The 21,615-nt window shown below is 33.1% G+C and overlaps 1 protein-coding gene across 2 annotated transcripts in view; it reads left to right on the top strand.

Annotated features, from left to right (window-relative positions):
• The window catches only part of LRRC40 (leucine rich repeat containing 40), a 53,911-nt gene that overhangs the window by 29,573 nt on the left and 2,723 nt on the right, over positions 1-21,615 (top strand). For both annotated transcript variants that reach the window (XM_007104397.4, XM_055084523.1), the window contains 7 exons: positions 1,853-1,940; positions 2,057-2,102; positions 9,157-9,265; positions 11,905-12,012; positions 14,979-15,089; positions 17,417-17,494; positions 19,738-19,923. In XM_007104397.4, the coding sequence (XP_007104459.1) occupies positions 1,853-1,940; positions 2,057-2,102; positions 9,157-9,265; positions 11,905-12,012; positions 14,979-15,089; positions 17,417-17,494; positions 19,738-19,923 (726 nt within the window). The remainder of the gene's footprint in view (positions 1-1,852; positions 1,941-2,056; positions 2,103-9,156; positions 9,266-11,904; positions 12,013-14,978; positions 15,090-17,416; positions 17,495-19,737; positions 19,924-21,615) is intronic.

Here is a 21,615-nt window from a genome sequence, read left to right on the forward strand (position 1 = left end):
ATGTGGAATCTTCCCGGACCGGGGCACGAACCCTCGTCCCCTGCATCGGCAGGCGGACTCTCAACCACTGCGCCACCAGGGAAGCCCCCAGAGTAATTTTTATAAAGTACAAATTATCAGGTTGTTTTTGTACTAAAAAACTTTGATGATTCTCCATTCTTATAGCACTGTTTCCCAAATATGGCTATGTATCAGAACCACATGAGAAGCTTTAAGAAAAAATGCAGATACTGAGGCAACAATGAATCAGAATCTTTAACAATGGAACCTTAGAATTGTTTTGGATTTTATTTTTTAAAATTCCTAGGAGAATTTGATGCGTGTGGTTTTCCATCCAGCAGTTGGGAATCACTGTCTTGCAAGATAACGTCCAGAATTTTTAGTGTAACAGCCAAGTACATCTCACAGTCAGACTTCATTCATTCTCTCTTTGTCATCTTTCACTCCCACAGGTATCCTACTCTGACAACACTGAACTGCAAATGTACTGACTTTTTCTTCATTTTCTTTACCTTAGAATGCCCTTTTCCTGCCTGACTGCCTGATGGAATTCCATTCTTTTTAAGCCCAAATCCAGGCTTTGCTACTCCCTTCTCCCTCTATTCCCCTTGCTAATTTCTACTTCTGTACTCTCAGAGCAACTTTACTTGTTTAGCACTTGTCTTATTACATGTATATAAAAAATATATTCATTGGTTGACGTATAATCTACATACAATAAAATCTACCAATTAAAATATACAATTTGATGATTTTTGACAAATGTATGTAAATGTATAACCATTGTTACAGTCATGAAGAACATTTCTGTTTCCCTAAATTCTCCTCCTACCCTTTGCAGTCAATCCCCTTTTCATATCCCCAACCTCTAGCAACCAGTGATGTGCTCTGTCACTGTAGTTTTGCCTTTTTAAAAATATCATATAAATGAAATCACAGCATATAGTTTTTGTGTCTGTCTTTTTTCTTGTAGTATAAAGCTTTTGTGATTCATTCATGTGATTTTGTGTATCAATAGTTTATTCATTTTTATTGCTGAGTATTATTTCATTATACAGATATACCACAATTTATTCATCTCTTCACTAGTTAGTTGATGGATGTTTGGATTACTTTCAATTTTCTGACTATTGTGAATATTCATGTAAGTCTTTGGTTGGACATTATTTTCATTTTTCCTGGGTAAATATGTAGGAGTGGGATTGCTTAGTTGTATGGTGAGTGTATGTTTAACTTAAAAAAACTCCATTTTCTAGAGTGGCTGTGCTATTTTATATGCTCACCAGCAACATAAGATAATTCCTATATTTTGGTTAGCCATATATGTGTCCTTTTCCTTTCTTCAGCTAAAAACTTTTTAAGGGAAAATTCTTGATATCCCTATACCAATGCCTAGTATATTATAGATGCTTAATAGATTTTGAGATTTAATATTTATGTGTATAAACTGGTTATCTTTTGGTGTACCAAAGATAAAAATTACTTTCCTTACTGAATGAAAATATGAATTATACAATTGAAAATTATTCTTTCTCATTTTTTTTCAATTAGGAAATATTTGCTTACATTTACTTTTTAGCACTGGATACAATTTAGCAAATGTTTTATAGCTCACATTCTTTTTTTAGTAATCACAATATGATAGTATTGAAACAAATCTCTCCCTTTTTTTTTTTTTAAACATGTTTGGCATCTATTTCGAGAGGAAATATTTTAGGCCTAAATTACTTGGGCTTTCTTTGACACTATTTTATGGTGTATAGTTTGTCATATGTTAGTTTTATAATCTCCTACTTGGTTGAATTATACTTACCCTTAATGTCTTCCTTGAAATCAATTTAATCTTTTGTAGTCTGCCCTGTTCATTGGGAGAACTTCATTTGAAATTCCTGGCACTAGAAGGAAATCCTTTGAGAACGATTCGAAGAGAAATTATAAATGTAAGCATATTTAGAATTCAGTGCTGGTTTTTAAATTTGATATTGAAACATACACGTTGATGTATAAAACTGCAATGTATGTCTTGGTGAATATGTCTTTCTCCCCACATTTTCAGAAAGGAACCCAAGAAGTCTTAAAATATCTACGAAGCAAGATTAAAGGTACTTTTCTATTCTCTCCCATATTTTGAAGGATAACATGAAAAGTGGTAAAGAGTTAATAGTATATAAATTTACATGTATTTTTGGTATAAATATTTAGAGAAAATGGTCCCTGGCAGGTGTGGCTCTAATTCTGAATTCATTAGGCCATAAATATGCTGAAATTATAAAAAAAATCATTAAATTCACAATAATACTGTTCTATCCTTAATCTCTTTGAGTTGTGTTATACTGTACCAATTAGAAAATATTAAAAAAGATTCTGTAAGCACCTAATGCTTTACCTTTGAAAAAAGAGCAAAACTTGACAATTATGGTATAATATAAGGGTTCTATTGACTGGGAAGTATATTAACAGGCATTTGAATATATGCTGCATTTATAGTTTTAGTAAGTTCTGACAAAAATAAAGGCAAAACACATTTTTTAGGGTATGCTAATTTAGCACAAACATGCATCAAAAGAAAAATTACCATAAATTTAACTTTTATGTTTCACTAAAATTGTGATTTATTCCAGTTTTTATTTCATGTATGTTATTGTAGCACACACTACATGTAGAACATTAAGAAAAAATTTTTTTGTGCCAGTGTAATGCTGCATAACAAACCACTCCAAAACTTAGTGGCTAAATACAGTAGCTGTTAATTTAGCTCACAGCTCTTGGTTATGCACAGCCTAGTCTAGCACCATATTGTCAGTCAGTAGAGGTTAAATAAATAAGATAATTGTATACTTAAGTAATTTATATTTTCTACTTTGCCCTTCAAATAAATTGACATAATTTTCTAAGACTCTCATTTTCTGACAATCAGAGTGTCCTTTTTTCTCCAGATATACTTTCTCCTCAAAAAAAATTGATTATTCTGCTATAAATCAGTTAGAAGTCATGTCAGAATAATCAAAAAAATTTTTAAAGCCTTTTTTTTTAGACTAGTTTAAGGTTTACAACAAAATTGAGAGAAAGGTACAGAGATTTCCCATATGTCCTCTGCCTGCACACATATACCCTCCCCCGATATCAGCAACACTCACCAGAACAGTACATTTTTTACAAAGGATGAACCTACATTGACATATCATAATCACCCCAAGTGCATAGTTACCTTAGGGTTCACTCTTGGTGTTGTACATTCTGTGGGTTTGGACAAATGTATAATTTCACTCTTGGGTGTTGTACATTCTGTGGGTTTGGACAAATGTATAATGCCATATATTCATCATTGTAACATACAAAGTATTTTCACTGCTGTAAAAATCCTCTGTAGGCTTTCCTGGTGGCGCAGTGGTTGCGCGTCCGCCTGCCGATGCAGGGTAACCGGGTTCGCGCCCCGGTATGGGAGGATCCCACATGCCGCGGAGAAAAAAAAAAAATCCTCTGTGATCTGCCTATTCATCCTCCCTCCCCCACACAATCCCTGCTATCCCTGACAACCTCTGATCTTTTTCTTGTCTCTGTATTTATGTCTTTTCCAGAATGTCAAATAACTGGAATCATACAGTCTGTAACCTTTTCAGATTGGCTTCTTTCACTTAGTAATATGCATTTAAGCTTCCCTCACATCTTTTTAAGGCTTGATAGCTTATTTCCTTTTAGCACTGAATGATATTTCACTGTCTGCATGTACCACAGTTTATCTACTCACCCACCTACTGCAAGACGTCATGGTTGCTTTGAAGTTTTGACAGTTATGAATAAAGCTGCTATTTTTTGCATATGGATGTCCCATTGTTTCAGCATCATTGTGAAAAAGACTATCTTTGCCTTTGTATATTCCATTGTATTACCTTTGCTCCTTTGTCAAAGATCAGCTGACTACATTTATGGGGGTCTCTTTATGGGTTGTCTATTCTGTTCATTGATCTCTTTGTTCTTTTGCTGTATCACACTGTCTTGATTACTGTCTTTAAGTTGGATAGCATCAGTCTTCCAATTTTGTTCTTTTCTTTGAATACTATGTTGCCTATTCTGGCTCTTTTGCCTCTCCATATAAACCTTAGAATCAATTTGTTGATACTGACAAAATAACTTCCTGGGATTTTGATTGGAATCACATTGAATATATAGATCAAATAGAGAAGAACTGACATCTTGACAGTATTGGATCTTTCCATCCATGAATACGGGATATCTCTCCATTTATTTAGATCTTCTTTGATTTCATTCATCAAAGTTTTGTAGTTTTCCTCATCTAGTTCTTATTCATATTTATTAGGTTTATACCTGAGTATTTCAGTTTTGGATGCTAATGTAAATGGTACTGTGTTTTTTTTTTTTTTTAACATCTTTATTGGCGTATAATTGCTTTACAATGGTGTGTTAGTTTCTGCTTTACAACAAAGTGAATCAGTTATACTGGTACTGTGTTTTTAATTTCAAACTCTACTTGTTTATTGTTGATATAGAGGAAAACAATTTACTTTTATATATTAATCTTATATCCTGCAGCCTTACTATAGTATAATCACTTTTTAGTTCCAGGAGGTTATTTTCGGATTTTCTAACAAGATGATTGTGCCGTCTGTGAACAAAGACCGTTTTATGTGCTCCTTCCCAATCTGTGTACCTTTTATCTCTTTTCTTGTCTTATTGCATTAGCAAGAACTTCCTCCAGTGCAGTGCTGAAGAGGAGTGAGTGGAGAGAGGGAACATCCTTGCCTTGTACCTGATTTTAGGGGGAAAGCTTCAACTTTCTCAACATTAATTATGACAGCTGTAGGGCTGTTATAGTCTTTATTAAGTTGAGAAAGTTCTCTTGTTTCTGTTTTACTGAGTTTTTATCATAAATGCCTGTTGGATTTTATCAAACACATTTTATACATCTATTGATATGACCATGTAATTTTTCTTTTTTAGCCTGTTGATATGAAGGATTACATTAGTTGATTTTTGAATGCTGAACTAGCCTTGTATACCTGTGTTAAATCTCAGTTGGTTATGGTGTATAATTCTTTTTATACTTTTTTTTTTTTTTTTTTTTTTTGCGGTACGCGGGCGTCTCACTGTTGTGGCCTCTTCTATTGTGGAGCACAGGCTCCGGACGTGCAGGCTCAGTGGCCATGGCTCACGGGCCTAGCTGCTCTGCAGCATGTGGGATCTTCCCAGACCGGGGCACGAACCCGGGTCCCCTGCATTGGCAGGCAGACTCTCAACCACTGCACCACCAAGGAAGCCCTATACTTTTTTAGATTTGATTTACAAGTATTTTGTTGAGGATTTTTACATGTATGTTCATGAGAGATTTTGCTTTCTAGTTTTATTTTCTTGCAATTTCTTTGTCTGATTTTGGTATTAGGGTAGTACTGGCTTCATGGAATGAGTTAGGAAGTATTCCCTCTGCTTCATTCCTTGGAAAAAGATTGTAGAATATTGGTATAATTTCTTCCTTAAATGTTTGGTAGAATTCACCAGTCATACTGTCTGGACCTGGTGCTTTCTGTTTTGGAAGGTTATTAATTATTGATTTGATTTCTTTAATAGATAATAGGCCTATTCAGATTGTCTGGTTTTTCTTGTGTGAGTTTTGGAAGATTGTGTATTTCTAGGAATTCACTTAGTTCATCTAGGTTATCAAAATTGTGGACATAGAATTGTTCTTAGTATTCTTTCATTATTCTTTTCTGTGTGCATGGAACCTGCAGTGATGTCTTCTCTTTCATTTCTAATATTAGTCATTTGTGTCCTCTCTCCTTTTTTCTTAGTTAGCCTGGCATAGAGGCACACTAATTTTATTGATCTTTTCACATAACTAGCTTTTGGTCTTATTGATTTTTCTCTGTTGATCTCCTGTTTTCAATTTCTACTCTAGTTCTTCTTTTTTCTTAATTTGGATTTAATTATCTCTTCTTTTTCTAATTTCCTAAGGTAGAAACTTAGATTGGCGATTTTAGATATTTTTTTCTAGTATATGCATTGAATGCTGTGAGTTTCCCTCTAAACACTGCTTTCACTGCATACAACAGATTTTAATAAGTTGTGTTTTTATTTTTATGTAGTTAAAAATATTGTAGAATTTCTCTTTAGATTTCTTTTTTGAGCTATGTGTTATTTAGAAATGTGTTGTTTAATAATCACATATTTTGAGAATGTCCAGTTATCTTTCTGTTACTGATTTCTAGTTGAATTTCATTGTCCTCTGAGAGTAGACATTGTATGATTTCTGTACTTTAAAAAGGTGTGTTTTATGGCATTATAAGGTACAAGGTCGATTAAATATATTAGGATATATACTAAGCTGTTGTATTGTACATGACTTCTTCTCATATGCCATTTGTCAGAACTTACATTGCGGCCACTCATGTAAGGGGAGCTGGGAAATACATCTTTTTTTTTTTTTTAATAAGAAGCAGCTTTATTGTCATGTAATTCACATGCCATACAATTCTTCCATTAGAATTGTACAACTACATGTTTTTTGCTATATTAACAGGTAAGTACAACCATTGCCATAGTCAGTTTTAAACATTTTCATCACCTCAAAAAGAACTGCAGTACGTTATGGCTATTATGGATAATGCAGTGATAAACATTTATTTCCAAGTTTCAGTGTGGACGTGTTTTCATTTCTCTTGCATATATATCTAGGAGTGGAATTGCTGGGTCGTATGGTAATTTTATATTAAGTCATTTGAGAACTGCCAGACTGTTTTTCACAAAGCAGCTGCACCAGTTTACATTCTCATTAGTATTGTATTAGGGTTCCAATTCTTCCACATCCTCACTAACTCTTGTTTTCTGACTTTCTGATTCTAGCCATTCTAGTGGGTATGAAGTGGTATCTCATTGTAGATTTGATTTGCATTTCCCTGATGAATAATAATGTTGAACATCATGTGCTTATTAGCCATTTGCACATCTTTGGAGAAATACATTGCCCAATTGAGATACATTGCCCAATTTTTAATTTTTTTTATTATTGAGATGTAATAATTTTTTATGTAGTCTAGATATAAGTCTCTTGTCAGATTGATTTGCAGATATTTTCTAGGCTTCTTTGGGTGTGTCTTTTCATTTTCTTGATAGGGTCCTTTGAAACACAAGTTTTTTTAAAATTTTGATGGAATCATTTTCTTTCTTTTTTTGCTTATGTGTTTGGTTTCATATCTAAAAGTCCTTTGCAAAATCCTGTTTTATGAAGATTTTCTCCTATTTTTTCTTCTAAGAGTTTTATACTTTTGCTCTTACATTCATGTCTTTGATCCACTTTGAGTTAATTTTTATATATAGTATGAGATAAGGGTATAATTTCATTCTTTTTATTGTGACTATTCAGTTTCTGTGTACCATTTGTTGAAAAGACTTCCTTTCTCACTGAATGGTCTTGGCATTTTTTGTTGAATATCACTTAACTATAAATGTAGGATTTATTCTGGACTCTCAATTTTATTCCATTGATCTGTATGTCTATCCTGTGCCATTACTACACTATCTTGATTACCATTGCTTTGTACTAAGTTCTGAAATTGGGAAGTGTAAGTCCTACTTTATTCTTCTTTCTTGGGTTTGTCTTGGCTATTCTGGGTTTCTTGCAATTGCATACAAATTTTAGAATCAGCTTGTTAATTTCTACAAAGAAGTCAGCTGGGTTTCTGATAGGGATTGCATTGAATCTAGATCAGTTTATGGAATATCTCCATCTTAGTTTTTTTAATCAAAAAGTCAATAAATGTATATGGTAAAAAAAATTCAAGCAATATACAAGAACATACAATGAAAAATAAATCTATTTCTCAACAGTAGGCCCCTCCCAAGAGACAGCAGCCTCTCTCTTTACATTCTGCTTGATGCTGATTATTAAAAGTAGCTCTTTGGAAAGTGTTGAGAATATCCTATTTCAATATGTAATCATGCTAATATACATATATATTTAAAAAATAATGCTGGTTTAATATGTCTCTCTGCTGATGTAATTTGGCGATATATATTACATATTTTTAAAAGTGACATAACCAAATCGCTAGGGAACTTCTAAATACCAAAGCATTTCACTTGGTATTAATATTTCTTTTGGTGTCTTTTATTTCTATTTGATATTCTGTCATTTATTCTGTGCTACTTCTGTAGGTAAAATATTTATATGATATGTATTTGTGTGGAAAATAATCACTTAATAATTATTGATTAATGAATAACTGATGAGCTTAATGCAAGAGAAATACACTTGGTATTATTCAACAAATGTTCACTAAATGCCTACTGGGTTGAAGCAAGATCAGGGATACTACTGATTTTTTTTTTTTTTAATGCTCTTTTGGCAAGCCTCTGCTCTTAACATATGAATACTAGGACCATTTTATCGTTTTCGGATTGCTAAAAATTAATAGTCTTATTTTATTTCTGTCTAGATTGCTGAAGTCTCTTTTGCCAAAAAAAATCACAAAGCTGTCTCTTTTAAATGTGTATGATTTTTGTTTGTTTTGTTTTTTATGCCATATTATGACAGTGTGAAACATTAAACAGTCTCTGGAGATTAGTGAAAGGGTTGATTGTATGTAAATGTGTAAGTAGGTATGCATGTTAGGAAATACCTATTTAAAATAAAGTCTTACATTTGCTAAGAAAGCTCTTAATGTGAGTAATGTACCAAAAGCGTACTTGACTATGCAAATTGCCAGATTTTAAATGATTGGGGATAATCAGCTTCATAGTATCCTAAACTGAAAAGATAGGCAGATGCCTATTTGGTAGAAATTTGGGGGAAATAATACTTTTCCTTTGTTAATAAATTCCTTCATTAGAAGTAATACCATATTATTTTTGCTTAAGAGGAAGGATTGCTTGTCATTGTTTCTTTTGAGATATTGTACTTATTCTTTATTCTTTCCTACTCCTAAATTTTCTTATGGTAGGATTTATTAAAATATTTTGAACTTTATTTCTATTAAATAAAGATTAAATTCTAGATCTAGATTTGAGATATTGGAAATAAAGCATATGAAAAGATATTTTCACCAGTAGTATCTATCAATAGAAATCATGTAAACTATTTTTAAGAATTTTAAAAATGACTTTGCAGTATAAATATTGGTTTTTATATAACTTTTCTTTTGCCAGATGATGGACCTAGCCAAAGTGATTCTGTTACTGAGACTGCCATGACACTACCAAGTGAATCTAGAGTCAATGTACACGCCATCATCACATTAAAAATATTAGACTATAGGTATGTAATTCATTTTTTTAAATGTTGCAAAACACATAGGAAACTTTCAGAAATAATCCTTCAGAAATATCGGTGAAGAATTCATCAGAGTGCATTAGTACTTAGAATAATAGCAATTGCAAAAACAGTGATGAGATAAAAGCATATTAAAAGTACAGTGAATTTAAGTGCCCATTCCTTAGGTGATTTGTGTTTATTAGGCTTAAGAGATAGATAAATGGTCGTTAATAGTAAAAATTTTATAATAAAGAACATTATTATAAAAAATAAGAGTGACAGTATTCATTGGTTATAAAATTTTCTGACTCAGTTACCAGCATCCAGAGAGAATTTTATATTGGAGGGTCTCCTATATTGGTAACTAAAAAATAAGTATCATTTATTTAATGAACACCTCAAGCAGGCAAAGCATGAGAGGTTGTACTCTGTTTATATATTTGAATACAAGTCAAATAATACGTCATAATAATGTGCTCTGGTAGCACATATGATAAACCTGAAATAATTACAATGTTGGTATATAAACTGAGGCAGAAGCCTAATAATTTTTATATATTATGGGTATGTGTTCGATTGGAGAAAGAAGATACCTATGCAGAGATTGGAAGTGGTTGTCAAGTATTCTTCAGTACTATCTAAGGCAGCAATGATAAAAACAACCAATACTGTCAGAGCTCTTGCAGTGATTAACTCATGTCTGGGTATTGTAATGAAAATAAAAAAGAATACAGACTCAAGTCAGATAGTGACTGGGTTTGTTCAGTTACCCACACAGCCAGCATTAATTTCTGGCCTCTTTTCCTTAATGTATCAGTAGGTACCACCTGCTGAGTGGTTAAGATTCGGTCTCTGTTTCAGATTTGTTATGTTCCATTCACATAGAAATCACTACCCTAAACCACCGTCCTTCTTTGACACTGTAACACAGGGTAGTACTCTTCCATACTTGTAGTTGTGGCCTTCTTCTCATAGCATAACATAGCAATTTAGCATGTCTTATCTTACACATAATATATCCATTTATTCAGTAGATATTTTTGGAGTCTATTAGGTATGTATCAAATTCTATGCTAGGTGTTGTAATACACTGAATGATCAGACAGACTTGATTCCTGCCTTGGAATTTCTTAGCTTAAAATTCCTTTTATCTCTGGCTTCCATTCTCTCCACCCTGCATGGATGTGATTTATTGAGTTTCTATTCTGTGCTGGATATTGTACTATGTACTTCACATATGCTCTTGCTTTTAATCATTAAAAAAATCTATAAAGTAGTATTGATACAATTTTTTTTTTGGTGGGGTATAATCATTCTCATTCTTTAAAGGTACAGATGTCACAAAAGCATAATGAAGATAGCAGTTAAGACCATACATCTTAAATTGTTTTGATTCTAAATTTATTGTAATTTGTTTTCCTTGGAGACTTTAATTGGACAGGAGTATCCTATTTAAAATATAAATTATTTCCCAATCTTAAGGCATAAATGCCTTCAACTAAAGTTTTAAACATAGCATAAATCTTCAAAATTTAATTTGAATAAATCAGTTTCCCATGACTTGAGCATTTCTGATGGAAAAGATAGAAGTGCTCCATATGCACAGCAGAAAATGGGTCCTGAAAGCAAAAGTGGAAGGAATAATAACAGTGAAATCTAGGCTTTTTATCATTTTATCTTTCTGTATACTGTATGCTTTTCTTATACAGTTCTCCTATAACACACATTATATGTAATATTGCTTTCTTGCTCATACGGTCATTTGACATTCCACTGAAGATTCTTTTAAGTGGATGAGGTTAGGCATTAAAAATTGTAAAAGAATAACATAAGCATAACGGCTAATTATAACATCAAATTGTTAAATCTGCAAACGTCAGAGTTCTACTATACTTTCATTTAAGATTAAATTTATATTTTATTGAAAATATAACTGAAAATTTTAATGAAAAGGAAATGTATTTATGTTTATATTTGCAAAAAATCTGACATAAATAACAATGAATAATTCTTCAGATTCTAATTTCATAGAACTGAGGTTTAAGGAAGGTAAATTACAAAGCTTATTTTATTAATGGAAGAACCAGGAGTAGTTTAGTCCAAGGCCATTACCCTGTGTACCTTTTCACATGCTAAATGAGAGTGAAATTGGTTTAGTTTATGAAAAAACTAGTACAGTATTGAACTCTTAAAAAAGATTGTTGTCTTATAGTTAACTATATACCCAAAGAAAGTTGAGAGTTAACCTCTGTTAGAGATTTTTAAGAAAAGGGGTGAGAACAGTTCTTTAAATTATACATTTAGTTTTACTCTGAGGTAGAGGAATCTATTTACTGTTCCTTTACTGTATGACTTTTGGACATCTTAGGCTCTGAAGATATCTCTCTGTTTCTATTCCCATTGAGTATATGACTACACAGAAGGTGTGGCACAAAGTGTTATGACACAATATGTTGTCTGAATTCCTAACAGTTAACATTTTGTGGGTTGGCAGGGTTTTTTGGCATTTTTTACAGAACTTCATAATCAAGTACCTTGAAAAATCTCCTTATGAAATCTTTAAAGGCCTTTAAAATGAAAAGCAATAATCATATATTTCCAGATTGCTAAGAATGATGCATTTTAAACCATTTTTCATTTAGTGATAAACAAACAACTTTGATTCCTGATGAAGTGTTTGATGCAGTAAAAAGTAACATTATCACTTCTGTTAACTTCAGTAAGAATCAGCTATGTGAAATTCCCAAAAGGTAAGAACTGTTCGTGATGCTATTTCTGTTAACTTGTGAAACATTCTCAGTTGTACTTGCATCTTAGTTGCAAGAATAATTATTTTTCATAGTTTTTTAATTAAAAAGTATATGTAAAATTTCTTACATTGTTAATATTTGAGGGATTTGGTAAAATTTACTTAAGTATTCCCTGAGACACTTTTCACATTGGTTCTGAGAGATAGATAGGTTAAAACTTTCTTTTTCTTTTACATTTTAAACTTGGAAAATAGGCATTAGAATTATTAAAAATATTACCTTTTTCCTATATAGTGAAATATCAGAGGAAAGTTTTAAGAGACCATCTAAAGCCAATTTCATGTAGATTAATAGGAATTTTGGGCTTTATGTTAATGAATTGCCAAGCCAGTGAATTTTTCCACTGATAGTAAAAGCAAAATTGACAACTCTGTTAACATTTTCCTCCTAGAAAAGGATTCTTCATTTACAAACATTAGAAATCATTTGCATTGTACTTTGTACTGTTTAATACATCTCTCTGGATGTTAATTATAGCAAAATCTTCAGGTTTTGAGAGAATATTAGTTTAGTATAGTGTGGAACTTCTAAAAATGATTGTTATCTTGCCATTAACTATATACCCAAAGAAAGTTGACAAATAGCCTTGCAATTAAAACAGCAGTATGGGAGACAGGATAGGGTAATCATGAAGAATTTGGGCAATAGAGTCAGTTGCTTGTATCTGTATCCCAGATCTATGAGCTTTGTGGCTTTGGGCCGGTTAACTAGCTTCTCTTAGTTTCCTCAGCTGTGAAGTAGAGATAATAATAGACCTATTTATAAGAATTAAATTAAATGACATATCGACTTAAAGCATTTAACCAGTGCCTAGCACTTAATAAATACTTAAGTACTTAAAAAAAAAGAAAAAGAAAAAAAAAGATGTTGTATTGGGGAAATTTCATCTGACTGCCCTAAATTTTTTTAGATGGCTTAAAATTTTTAAAAAGTCATACAAACTATTATTTGCTTTCTATTTACAGAGAATAGTTTGAGGAATGTAGATCTTGAAAGATGATAACTTTAAGAGATTCTACTGAGAAAGGAGATCTAGTTCATCATCTTTTTCTCTCTTGTTTAAAGTGTTCAGAAGGTATTTGATAGAATAGTTGAGCATTTAGATTGGCTCTTGGATAGGACAAGTTTGCCTTGGGGATCCTAGATCAAACAAGCTGATTGGGGATGAAGATGGAAGGAGTTAAAAGATATTATGTTATTGCTTACTTTCTCATTTTATCCCACAGTCTGATTATTTTTATGCAAAACAGTATGCTATTCTGTTACCACAGTTATTTCATCATGTTTTTTTTCACAAGTCACAAAATTGATTGCAAAAATAATATTTATAAAATATTGGACTAAATGAAGAGACAAGTAATTTATGGTCTCATCACTGATTTATTCTATTGACTTCCTGGCATATTTTATTTCAAGCTGCTACCCATTTAGAATTATACATATGATTCGTATCTTGACTGGTTTATTTGTCATAAACATTTTCCCATGTTGTAAACAATACTTTAAAAATGTAATTTATCTATATACCATAAGCTTGATTATGGCAATAAATAAAAGAAAACATTGTGTCTCTAAGCCAAATTTTCAGAAGAATTACTAAATCAGAGTATGGCTCTCGATACATAAGTCCAAAAGCTTTCCAAAAGTTTTATCAGTTACATATCCAGACTCATGGTATCTTTCACAGAATCTTCTTTAGCACAGCATTTGATATTCTTTCTTTCTTATTTTTTCTTTGCTAATGTGATAGACAAAAATGATTTACAGTTTAACTTTTGTTTTTTGGCATATCATATGTAACATCTCTTGTTCTTAAATTAATATCATACTTTCAAACTACTAAGTTTGATCAGGTTTACTTAGAAGTATTTAATTCTTCCTCTCTAAGTATTTGGCTTAAGTTGCTTAGTAGTAACACTTAGCAAACCTAGAAATTAACTTACTGTTTTCTTGCAATCATGATTAAATGATAATTTGGATAAGAGATACTATACTTTTAAAATGTTGCCAAATCATATTTTAAAAGCATTTTGAGGGCTTCCCTGGTGGCGCAGTGGTTGAGAGTCCGCCTGCCGATGCAGGGGACACGGGTTCGTGCCCCGGTCCGGGAAGATCCCACATGCCGTGGAGCGGCTAGGCCCGTGAGCCATGGCCACTGAGCCTGTGCGTCCGGAGCCTGTGCTCCACAACGGGAGAGGCCACAACAGTGAGAGGACCGAGTACCGCAAAAAAAAAAAAAAAAAAAGCATTTTGATGTATCAGATACTTCTGGTACTTAGATGGTTTTATATTATGGAGTCAAAAACGATAACTACGATGTTACAGAATATATGTCTAACAATTTATTTTATGGATTCAAGTTACAGATATAATATAAACATTGCCTAGATTGAATTTTTTTTGTCCGTAATTGGTTTAAATATAAACTGAATGGTTTCTTAAACTTCAATCTACATTTAAAGTCAAATAGAAATTCTTGGACAGATAATATTATGGCTGTTTTTTTGTTTTTTGTTTTTTGCCGTACGCGGGCCTCTCATTGTTGTGGCCTCTCCTGTTGCGGAAAACAGGCTCCGGACGCGCAGGCTCAGCGGCCATGGCTCATGGGCCCTGCCGCTCCGCGGCATGTGGGATCTTCCCGGACCGGGGCATGAACCTGTGTCTCCTGCATCGGCAGGCGGACTCTCAACCACTGCGCCACCAGGGAAGCCCTATGGCTGTTTTTAAAAACCTATTTTTATCAGTTACACATCCAAACTGATTGCAATTTTTATGAGAAAAGTTACAGAAAATCTTAATTAGCAAAAATAATATAAGATTTTTTTCCTCTGTAGTCTGCTTGTAGTTTTGAAGTTCTGACAATGAATTCAAATAGTATTAACATTTAAAAATTATTTTTGTTTCAGGATTGTGGAACTGAAGGAAATGGTTTCTGATGTCAATCTCAGTTTTAATAAGCTTTCCTTTATATCCTTGGAATTATGTATGCTTCAAAAATTAACTTTTTTAGATCTCAGGTATTTATTGATACTATTGCTTCCCTTTTTAAAAATTTATTTATTATTTATTTATTTATTTTTGGCTTCATTGGGTCTTCGTTGCTGTGTGTGGGCTTTCTCTAGTTGTGGCGACTGGGGGCTACTCTTTGTTACGGTGCGTGGGCTTCTCATTGCGGTGGCTTCTCTTTGTGGAGACAGGCACGTGGGCTTCAGTAGTCGTGACTCGTGAGCTCTAGAGTGCAGGCTCAGTAGTGTGGCCCACGGGCTTAGTTGCTCTGCAGCATGTGGGATCTTCCCAGACCTGGGCTTGAACCTGTGTCTCCTGCACTGGCAGGCAGATTCTTAACCACTGTACCACCCGGGAAGCCTTGTTTCCCTTTTTTAATAATGACTTATCTTTGTGTTTTACCTAACTTTTGCCCTTTCCCTCATGTTTTTCTAAGAAAAGAAATTGGTCTTTCATTTATTAATAACATTTTAGGAGAAATCTGTAATTAAGCATTTAGGAAATATTTTAATCAGATGTCATCTGAAGGTAATTTACAAGTTATGTGATGAGACAAAATTACTTAAAATATTAGAAAATATTAATACATTATTTAGATTCATGCTTAGGCAAAATTACAGATAGCACATGGAAAGTGTTTGCTTCACATTGTTTCCTTTTTAGCATAAAACTGTAAAAACCCTATGCTGGCACAGCAGCTAGCATGACTTCTCTCAAAAAGAACCTGTTTGGTTTCAAAGTATTATATTAACCATGCAAGGCAAGAAATAAAGAAAAAGAACACTATGAGTGGCAATAAAAAGAAAAGAAACTATTTAAGGCTCTACAGAGGTAATAGGAAGTTTAGTTTAAATATGTCCTAAGTTGAAGTGACAGGATCAGAAGTGTCACGGTTTTTTGGGGGTAATAATAGGTATTTCAGGGTTAGATAGTCATTTATTTTCTTGGGCTTTAAAACTTAATTTGTAAAATATGTTTCTATTACCTGGGCTTCTTACTGCTCATATGTTGTTATTTTTAGCTGCTCTTGCTTTGCTCAAACAATAGTTAAATTACAATAAGCTATTTATATCTGTTTGAAGATTTATTCTTCCTGTAGAGACAAAATTTTTTTTATATGGGATTAAAGCAAATATACCAATAACTCTGCTCCTGCTAAATGCGAAATTGCTTCTGTTTTCCAGGGGCAATTACACTGGCAAAACAGTTTAAAACCTCATTTTAGTTCAGTATTAATGGAACAGTGAGAATAAATTCCTGCCCCCATTGCTGCTGACTTTATTTTTCATCCCATTCTCCTGTGTGTGTGTGTGTGTGTGTGTGTGTGTGTGTATGCGCGCGTGCCTCTGTCTATAAGTATACCTGGAAATTTCTAATTAAGTGACTAAAATACGCCTTATGTTTGCTATCAGTAGGTATAAGACTCTTGGAAAAGATAGAAATCGTCATTGTGTTATTCAGCACAAATTAATAAAGGCAATAACTGGAGAAAAGTACACAGAAAAGAAAAAACAACATATGTTGAGTTGAGAAAGTATGACATATATTAGGCTTGACTTCTGAATGTAAAGATATAGGTTAGAGAAAATTATTCAATTGTGATAGATAGCCATCTAGTTGGATATAACTTTTTCACAAATATTTTCTATTATTAGTACTTATACGGCCTCTAGAGTGCTTCTACCTTCTTGTTAACCTTTCTTCTAAAATTGTACCCAGATGTTTTCAGTAGTAAATGAGATTCCCTTTACTGCTTTGTTTTATTGTAAGATCTTAAAAAATTACACATTGTGCAAATTGAAATTCTAAACTTAGAGTAGAAATGGATTTACTTAATACTTATGTAGTAGAAAGCTCCAAGTTTCTAAATATATAGAATCTCTTTATTTTCCTGTTTCATCTTTTTCATGTAATTTTTCAGTTGTTCTTGGAGTAGAATTTAATGTCTATATGTGAAATATTACTATTAATCAAATACTTGTGATATCAAATAACGTAGTATTTATAAGCATAACCGAAAGGGCTCTGGCTGTGGAAAGTATTGTTGATTGCAGTTTGAAGGAGATAAGGGATTAGTTTACAGTGTTTACCCTGTTAAATCTATTATTAAAGAGTTAATTGCAGTATCAGTTGGTTGCACATTGCCATTAGGATTTGGCACATTAATCAAATACTTGAAGCAGCTGACTGATTCAGAATTCTCAGGACACAGCCTTAATGAAATCAAGAATTGACAAACTGAGCTGCATAAATTTTTGTCTGGTCAACATTTTAATTATAAATTAAAGTTGTACAAATTTTCAAACTTTGTAAATCATCTTTTTTCTCTCTAATTTAGAAATAATTTTTTAAATTCTTTGCCTGAAGAAATGGAATCATTGATAAGACTACAAACAATCAACCTTTCCTTTAATAGGTAAGAAACAGAACAGACAAATCTGAATAACAATTTTCTATGGAAAATTTGTAGGTCTTACTAGAGAATACAACTAAAAGAGCCAAATAAACAAAAAGGCCCTATATGTTTTCTTTATTTAAATATCCAGGTTTATTTTCACTTAGTTCTACTTAGAATTAAAAGTGATGTTGCTTTTTTAGAATTTTCACAACTGATGTCTAGTAGATTTTTTTGTTTCTTTTAACCATTTTAAGAAACCTGTAAGCTAGTAGGAAAACAAATATGCAAATAAATAATTCTAATCTCTGTAGTGGAAGCACAGTGCATAGACATAGGTGTTTCCAGAGATTACTTGAAGGTAGAGGAGGTAGCTCTGAAACTGAGGCTTGGAAAATAGACATTTGCCAGACACACAGGGATATGGCATCCCATGTAGAGCAAATAGCATGTACTAAGGCACAAGGATGTGAGAAAATGATGGGACATGTCAAGAAGTTCAATATGGCTCGGACCATAAAGTGGGGAAGTAGAAGAGTGGAAGTCACAAATGAAGTTGGGTGTGTAAGCAGTAGCCAGCCCTTTAAGAGCTTTTTATGCCCAGTGAAATTTAGATTTTATTCTGTAAACACTATGAAGATACTACTAATAATTAAGAATAGCTAATATTTATTGGGAGCTTATTTATTAATATTATCTGCTGACACCGGACTAAGTACTTTACATGTATTACCTCATTTAATCCTCACAAAAGCCCTACATGGTAGGTTCTGTTATTATGTCCATTTAGAAATCAAGGAGTAGGAATTAAGTAACTCACTTAAGGTTTACATAGATTATAGAGCTGGGGTTTGAGCCCAGGTGTATTGACTCTAGAAGTTGGGCTCTTAACAACTATGTCATATTGTTTCCTATGGTGAAAGTTGATTCTGGTAACAAGTTGATATAAATATTAGTAGCTATCATTTAATATATTACAGATACTATACCAAGGTCTTCATATGCATTCATTTAATCCTTATAACAAGTATATAAGTTTAGTACTATTATTATTCCTCATTTACAAATGAGGAATCTAAGGCACAGTGATGTTAAAATATTGCCTATTTAAGTTTTTGTTCCGTCTACTCTATTATTTGTGTTTTCTCATGTGTAGGTTATACCACTGTTGTCATTATTTAAAAATATATGCACTTTTCAGATTTCTTCTAATTTTTATTTGTGAATTGAACTATCGGTTCTCTATTGAGCTGTCAATTGCATTGTTAATTAATGTCTTTTGGGGAGCTGGCAAAACCTAACCCTAACTTCTGTGTTAGCTGGTGAGCTACATCTTTTTTAATTACCTTGTTTATGGGTTGTGCGGGAAAAAGAAGAGGTACTACTTAGGGTGGTTTGGTCCATCTGTACTCCTTGTTATTGATTCTCCGATCCCTCTGTAACTTCAAAGGTGCCTTGAGTTTACCCTTCATTATTGCTTTTTTTTTTAAACATCAACGCAGCAAAGAAAGGGCAGTATGGGGAAATGAAAAGGCCAACTCTAAACCTTTCTTTCAGCTCATCCTGTCTTTTCTAGTTGAGGCAGCAGTTTGCCTCACACTAAAACCAAACTAGCTTCTGTCCTCCAAGAGATCCTCAGGGATTTTGTGTTAATTACTGAGAATTGCTCTGAGAGCCATAAACTTTCCCATCTCTCTTGTGGCATCTTCAGGGTTGCTTTGGGTGAGAAAGCCAGCAGCCTATAGTAGTTCTGTCATTTTTTCAAAAACCAAAATGAGTGTATTTTTGGTTGTTGAAAAAATGACAAAACTAGTCAGTTTTGAAGCTTAAGTCAAAGCAAAGTATAAATCTCTAACTTTTACTTAAGATATTGGCAGTGATTCTCTTTCATAGGAAGTAAAAGTGAATGAAGGAAGAATACCTACATGGAGACATTATACAGAGAGCATTTCAGGAAGATTTCCTTGTCTCCTGAATGAGAAAAGAAAAACATAGGAGAATTTACTCCAGACTTTTGTTTGATTTTATACATTAAATAGAAACTGTTACAAGTCTATCCACTTAACATATATTTCAAGGTTTCCAGAATTAATCCAGTTTTTAAAAATTTTCTAAAAAATTTAAATGCAGAACTTATACCAAATATTAAAAACTTACATTAAGAAAACTTTATCTCATGATATCAAACTTAGGACCATCTATTTGAAGGAATGATTTTGCTTCTGATTCTAATATATTTAGGTGTTCTGTTCATATTCTTATAGGTTCAAAATACTACCTGAAGTTCTGTATAGAATTCCCACACTTGAAACAATTTTGATTAGTAACAATCAGGTTGGATCTGTGGACCCTCAGAAAATGAAGACAATGGAAAATCTGATTACATTGGACCTTCAAAATAATGACCTTCTACAAATTCCACCAGAGCTCGGGAATTGTGTGAACTTAAGGTAAATGCACCATTCTACTAAGTTTTTCCATTCGATTTGTTGAAGCGTTTTTTTGTTTTGTTTTGTTTTTGTTTTTTGAGGTACTCTTGCAAGCAAGTTGAAATAAAAAATTTAATGTCCCATTAAAAATAACAGGTAACAAAACTCTGAATCCCAATTCTGTTTTTCAAATGTTACCAAATATAATTTTTAGTTTTGTTTATACAGTATGTGTAAATATAGCAATTGATTGTTTCTAGTGATACTTTTCTCATCACTATGTATGTGTATAATCTGAAACTCAACTGCATAAAAATGTCAGGGAAATATATGGGCTTCCCTGGTGGCGCAGTGGTTGAGAGTCGGCCTGCCGATGCAGGGGACAGGGGTTCGTGCCCCGGTCTGGGAGGATCCCACGTGCTGCGGAGCGGCTGGGCTCGTGAGCCATGGCCGCGTGCTCCGCAACGGGAGGGGCCCAAAAAGGGGAGGGTTTGTGTACCGCAAAAAAAAAAAAAAAAAAAAAAAGTGTCAAGGAAATATAAATTCCTTAGCTGTTCATATAAGTTTTTTCAATATCTGATTACAGACTACTACCATTTTTTCAAGGCCAGCATGGTCTTTCTTACTCTGTGTTTGCTGTTACCTCAGCCTCAAGTGCCTTTACCCTGCTTTTATCAGTAATCAACCTAATTATCACCTTTGAAAACCTTTCCGATATTCCAGGCAGAGTCCCTTCTCTGATTTCCCATCCTGCTTTATTTGGACTCATTTATACCATTTCTTTGTCCTCCTTTGGAAAAGTTACCCCAGTGCCTAGACCATAGTAAGCACCTAATAAGTGCTTGTTAAATGAATATAAAGGGAATTTGAGACATGAACAGAAAGCCCAGTAGTTAACAGAATGTGTCAGAAAAATTTAATTATTGAAAACTGCATATGATGGTTTAGCATATTTTACTTTACTAGAGTGGCACTAGTATCTTTCTCTGGTACCTCATAATACTGAATTATAGAAGACAAGTAAGTTGATTCTTGTTATGTGCAGTAGTTGTATTCTATAAAGTCTCCATGAACACCAAATTAGGGAATACTAAACCATTACTCCCTAGGGGAAATAACAGAGTTAGGCTCTTTCAAGCCTCTGGTCACGTTTTCATCAGCCAGTCAACATAAAACCTCGTGTTATGTGTGTTTCTGTATTAAGACGCCTTATTTAATATTGTTGACTCATTAATATTGAGGTAAGGCCAAACAGCACTGTGATTTATGCCTGAATGAAGCTTATCTAACATATGTATCTTCTGTGTAAGATATATGACATCCTTCTTGTGCTTAGAAAAACTAGACAACACTTCAGCATTATGCTTGCAGGCCATATTAAACAGTGAAATCACCAAGAAAAAGTACAATAATACAAAAAATGTTGCACTAAATAGACCATGGAAGGAACATTTGTTTACAGTATGGGAGCTGAAACAAAAAAGGCAGAGTGTCACCTTGTTTGAGCTCAGTTGGGAATGTGCCTGTCAAGTGACTCAAATTTTTTGCTTCTCTGTGCATGTCCAAAATGACCTTCAGAATGCTACATGTATTGATTTGGGGGTTACTGGTAAATTTTAGTGAATAGGCAAATTAGCAAATTTGGAGTCTGAGTAATGAAGATTGACTGTAATTAACTTTTTTTCTATAAATCAAGAAAATCATTCTTTAAAA

This window comes from Physeter macrocephalus, chromosome 4, assembly GCF_002837175.3.
Source record: "Physeter macrocephalus isolate SW-GA chromosome 4, ASM283717v5, whole genome shotgun sequence".
NCBI classification, from domain to species: Eukaryota; Metazoa; Chordata; class Mammalia; order Artiodactyla; family Physeteridae; genus Physeter; species Physeter macrocephalus.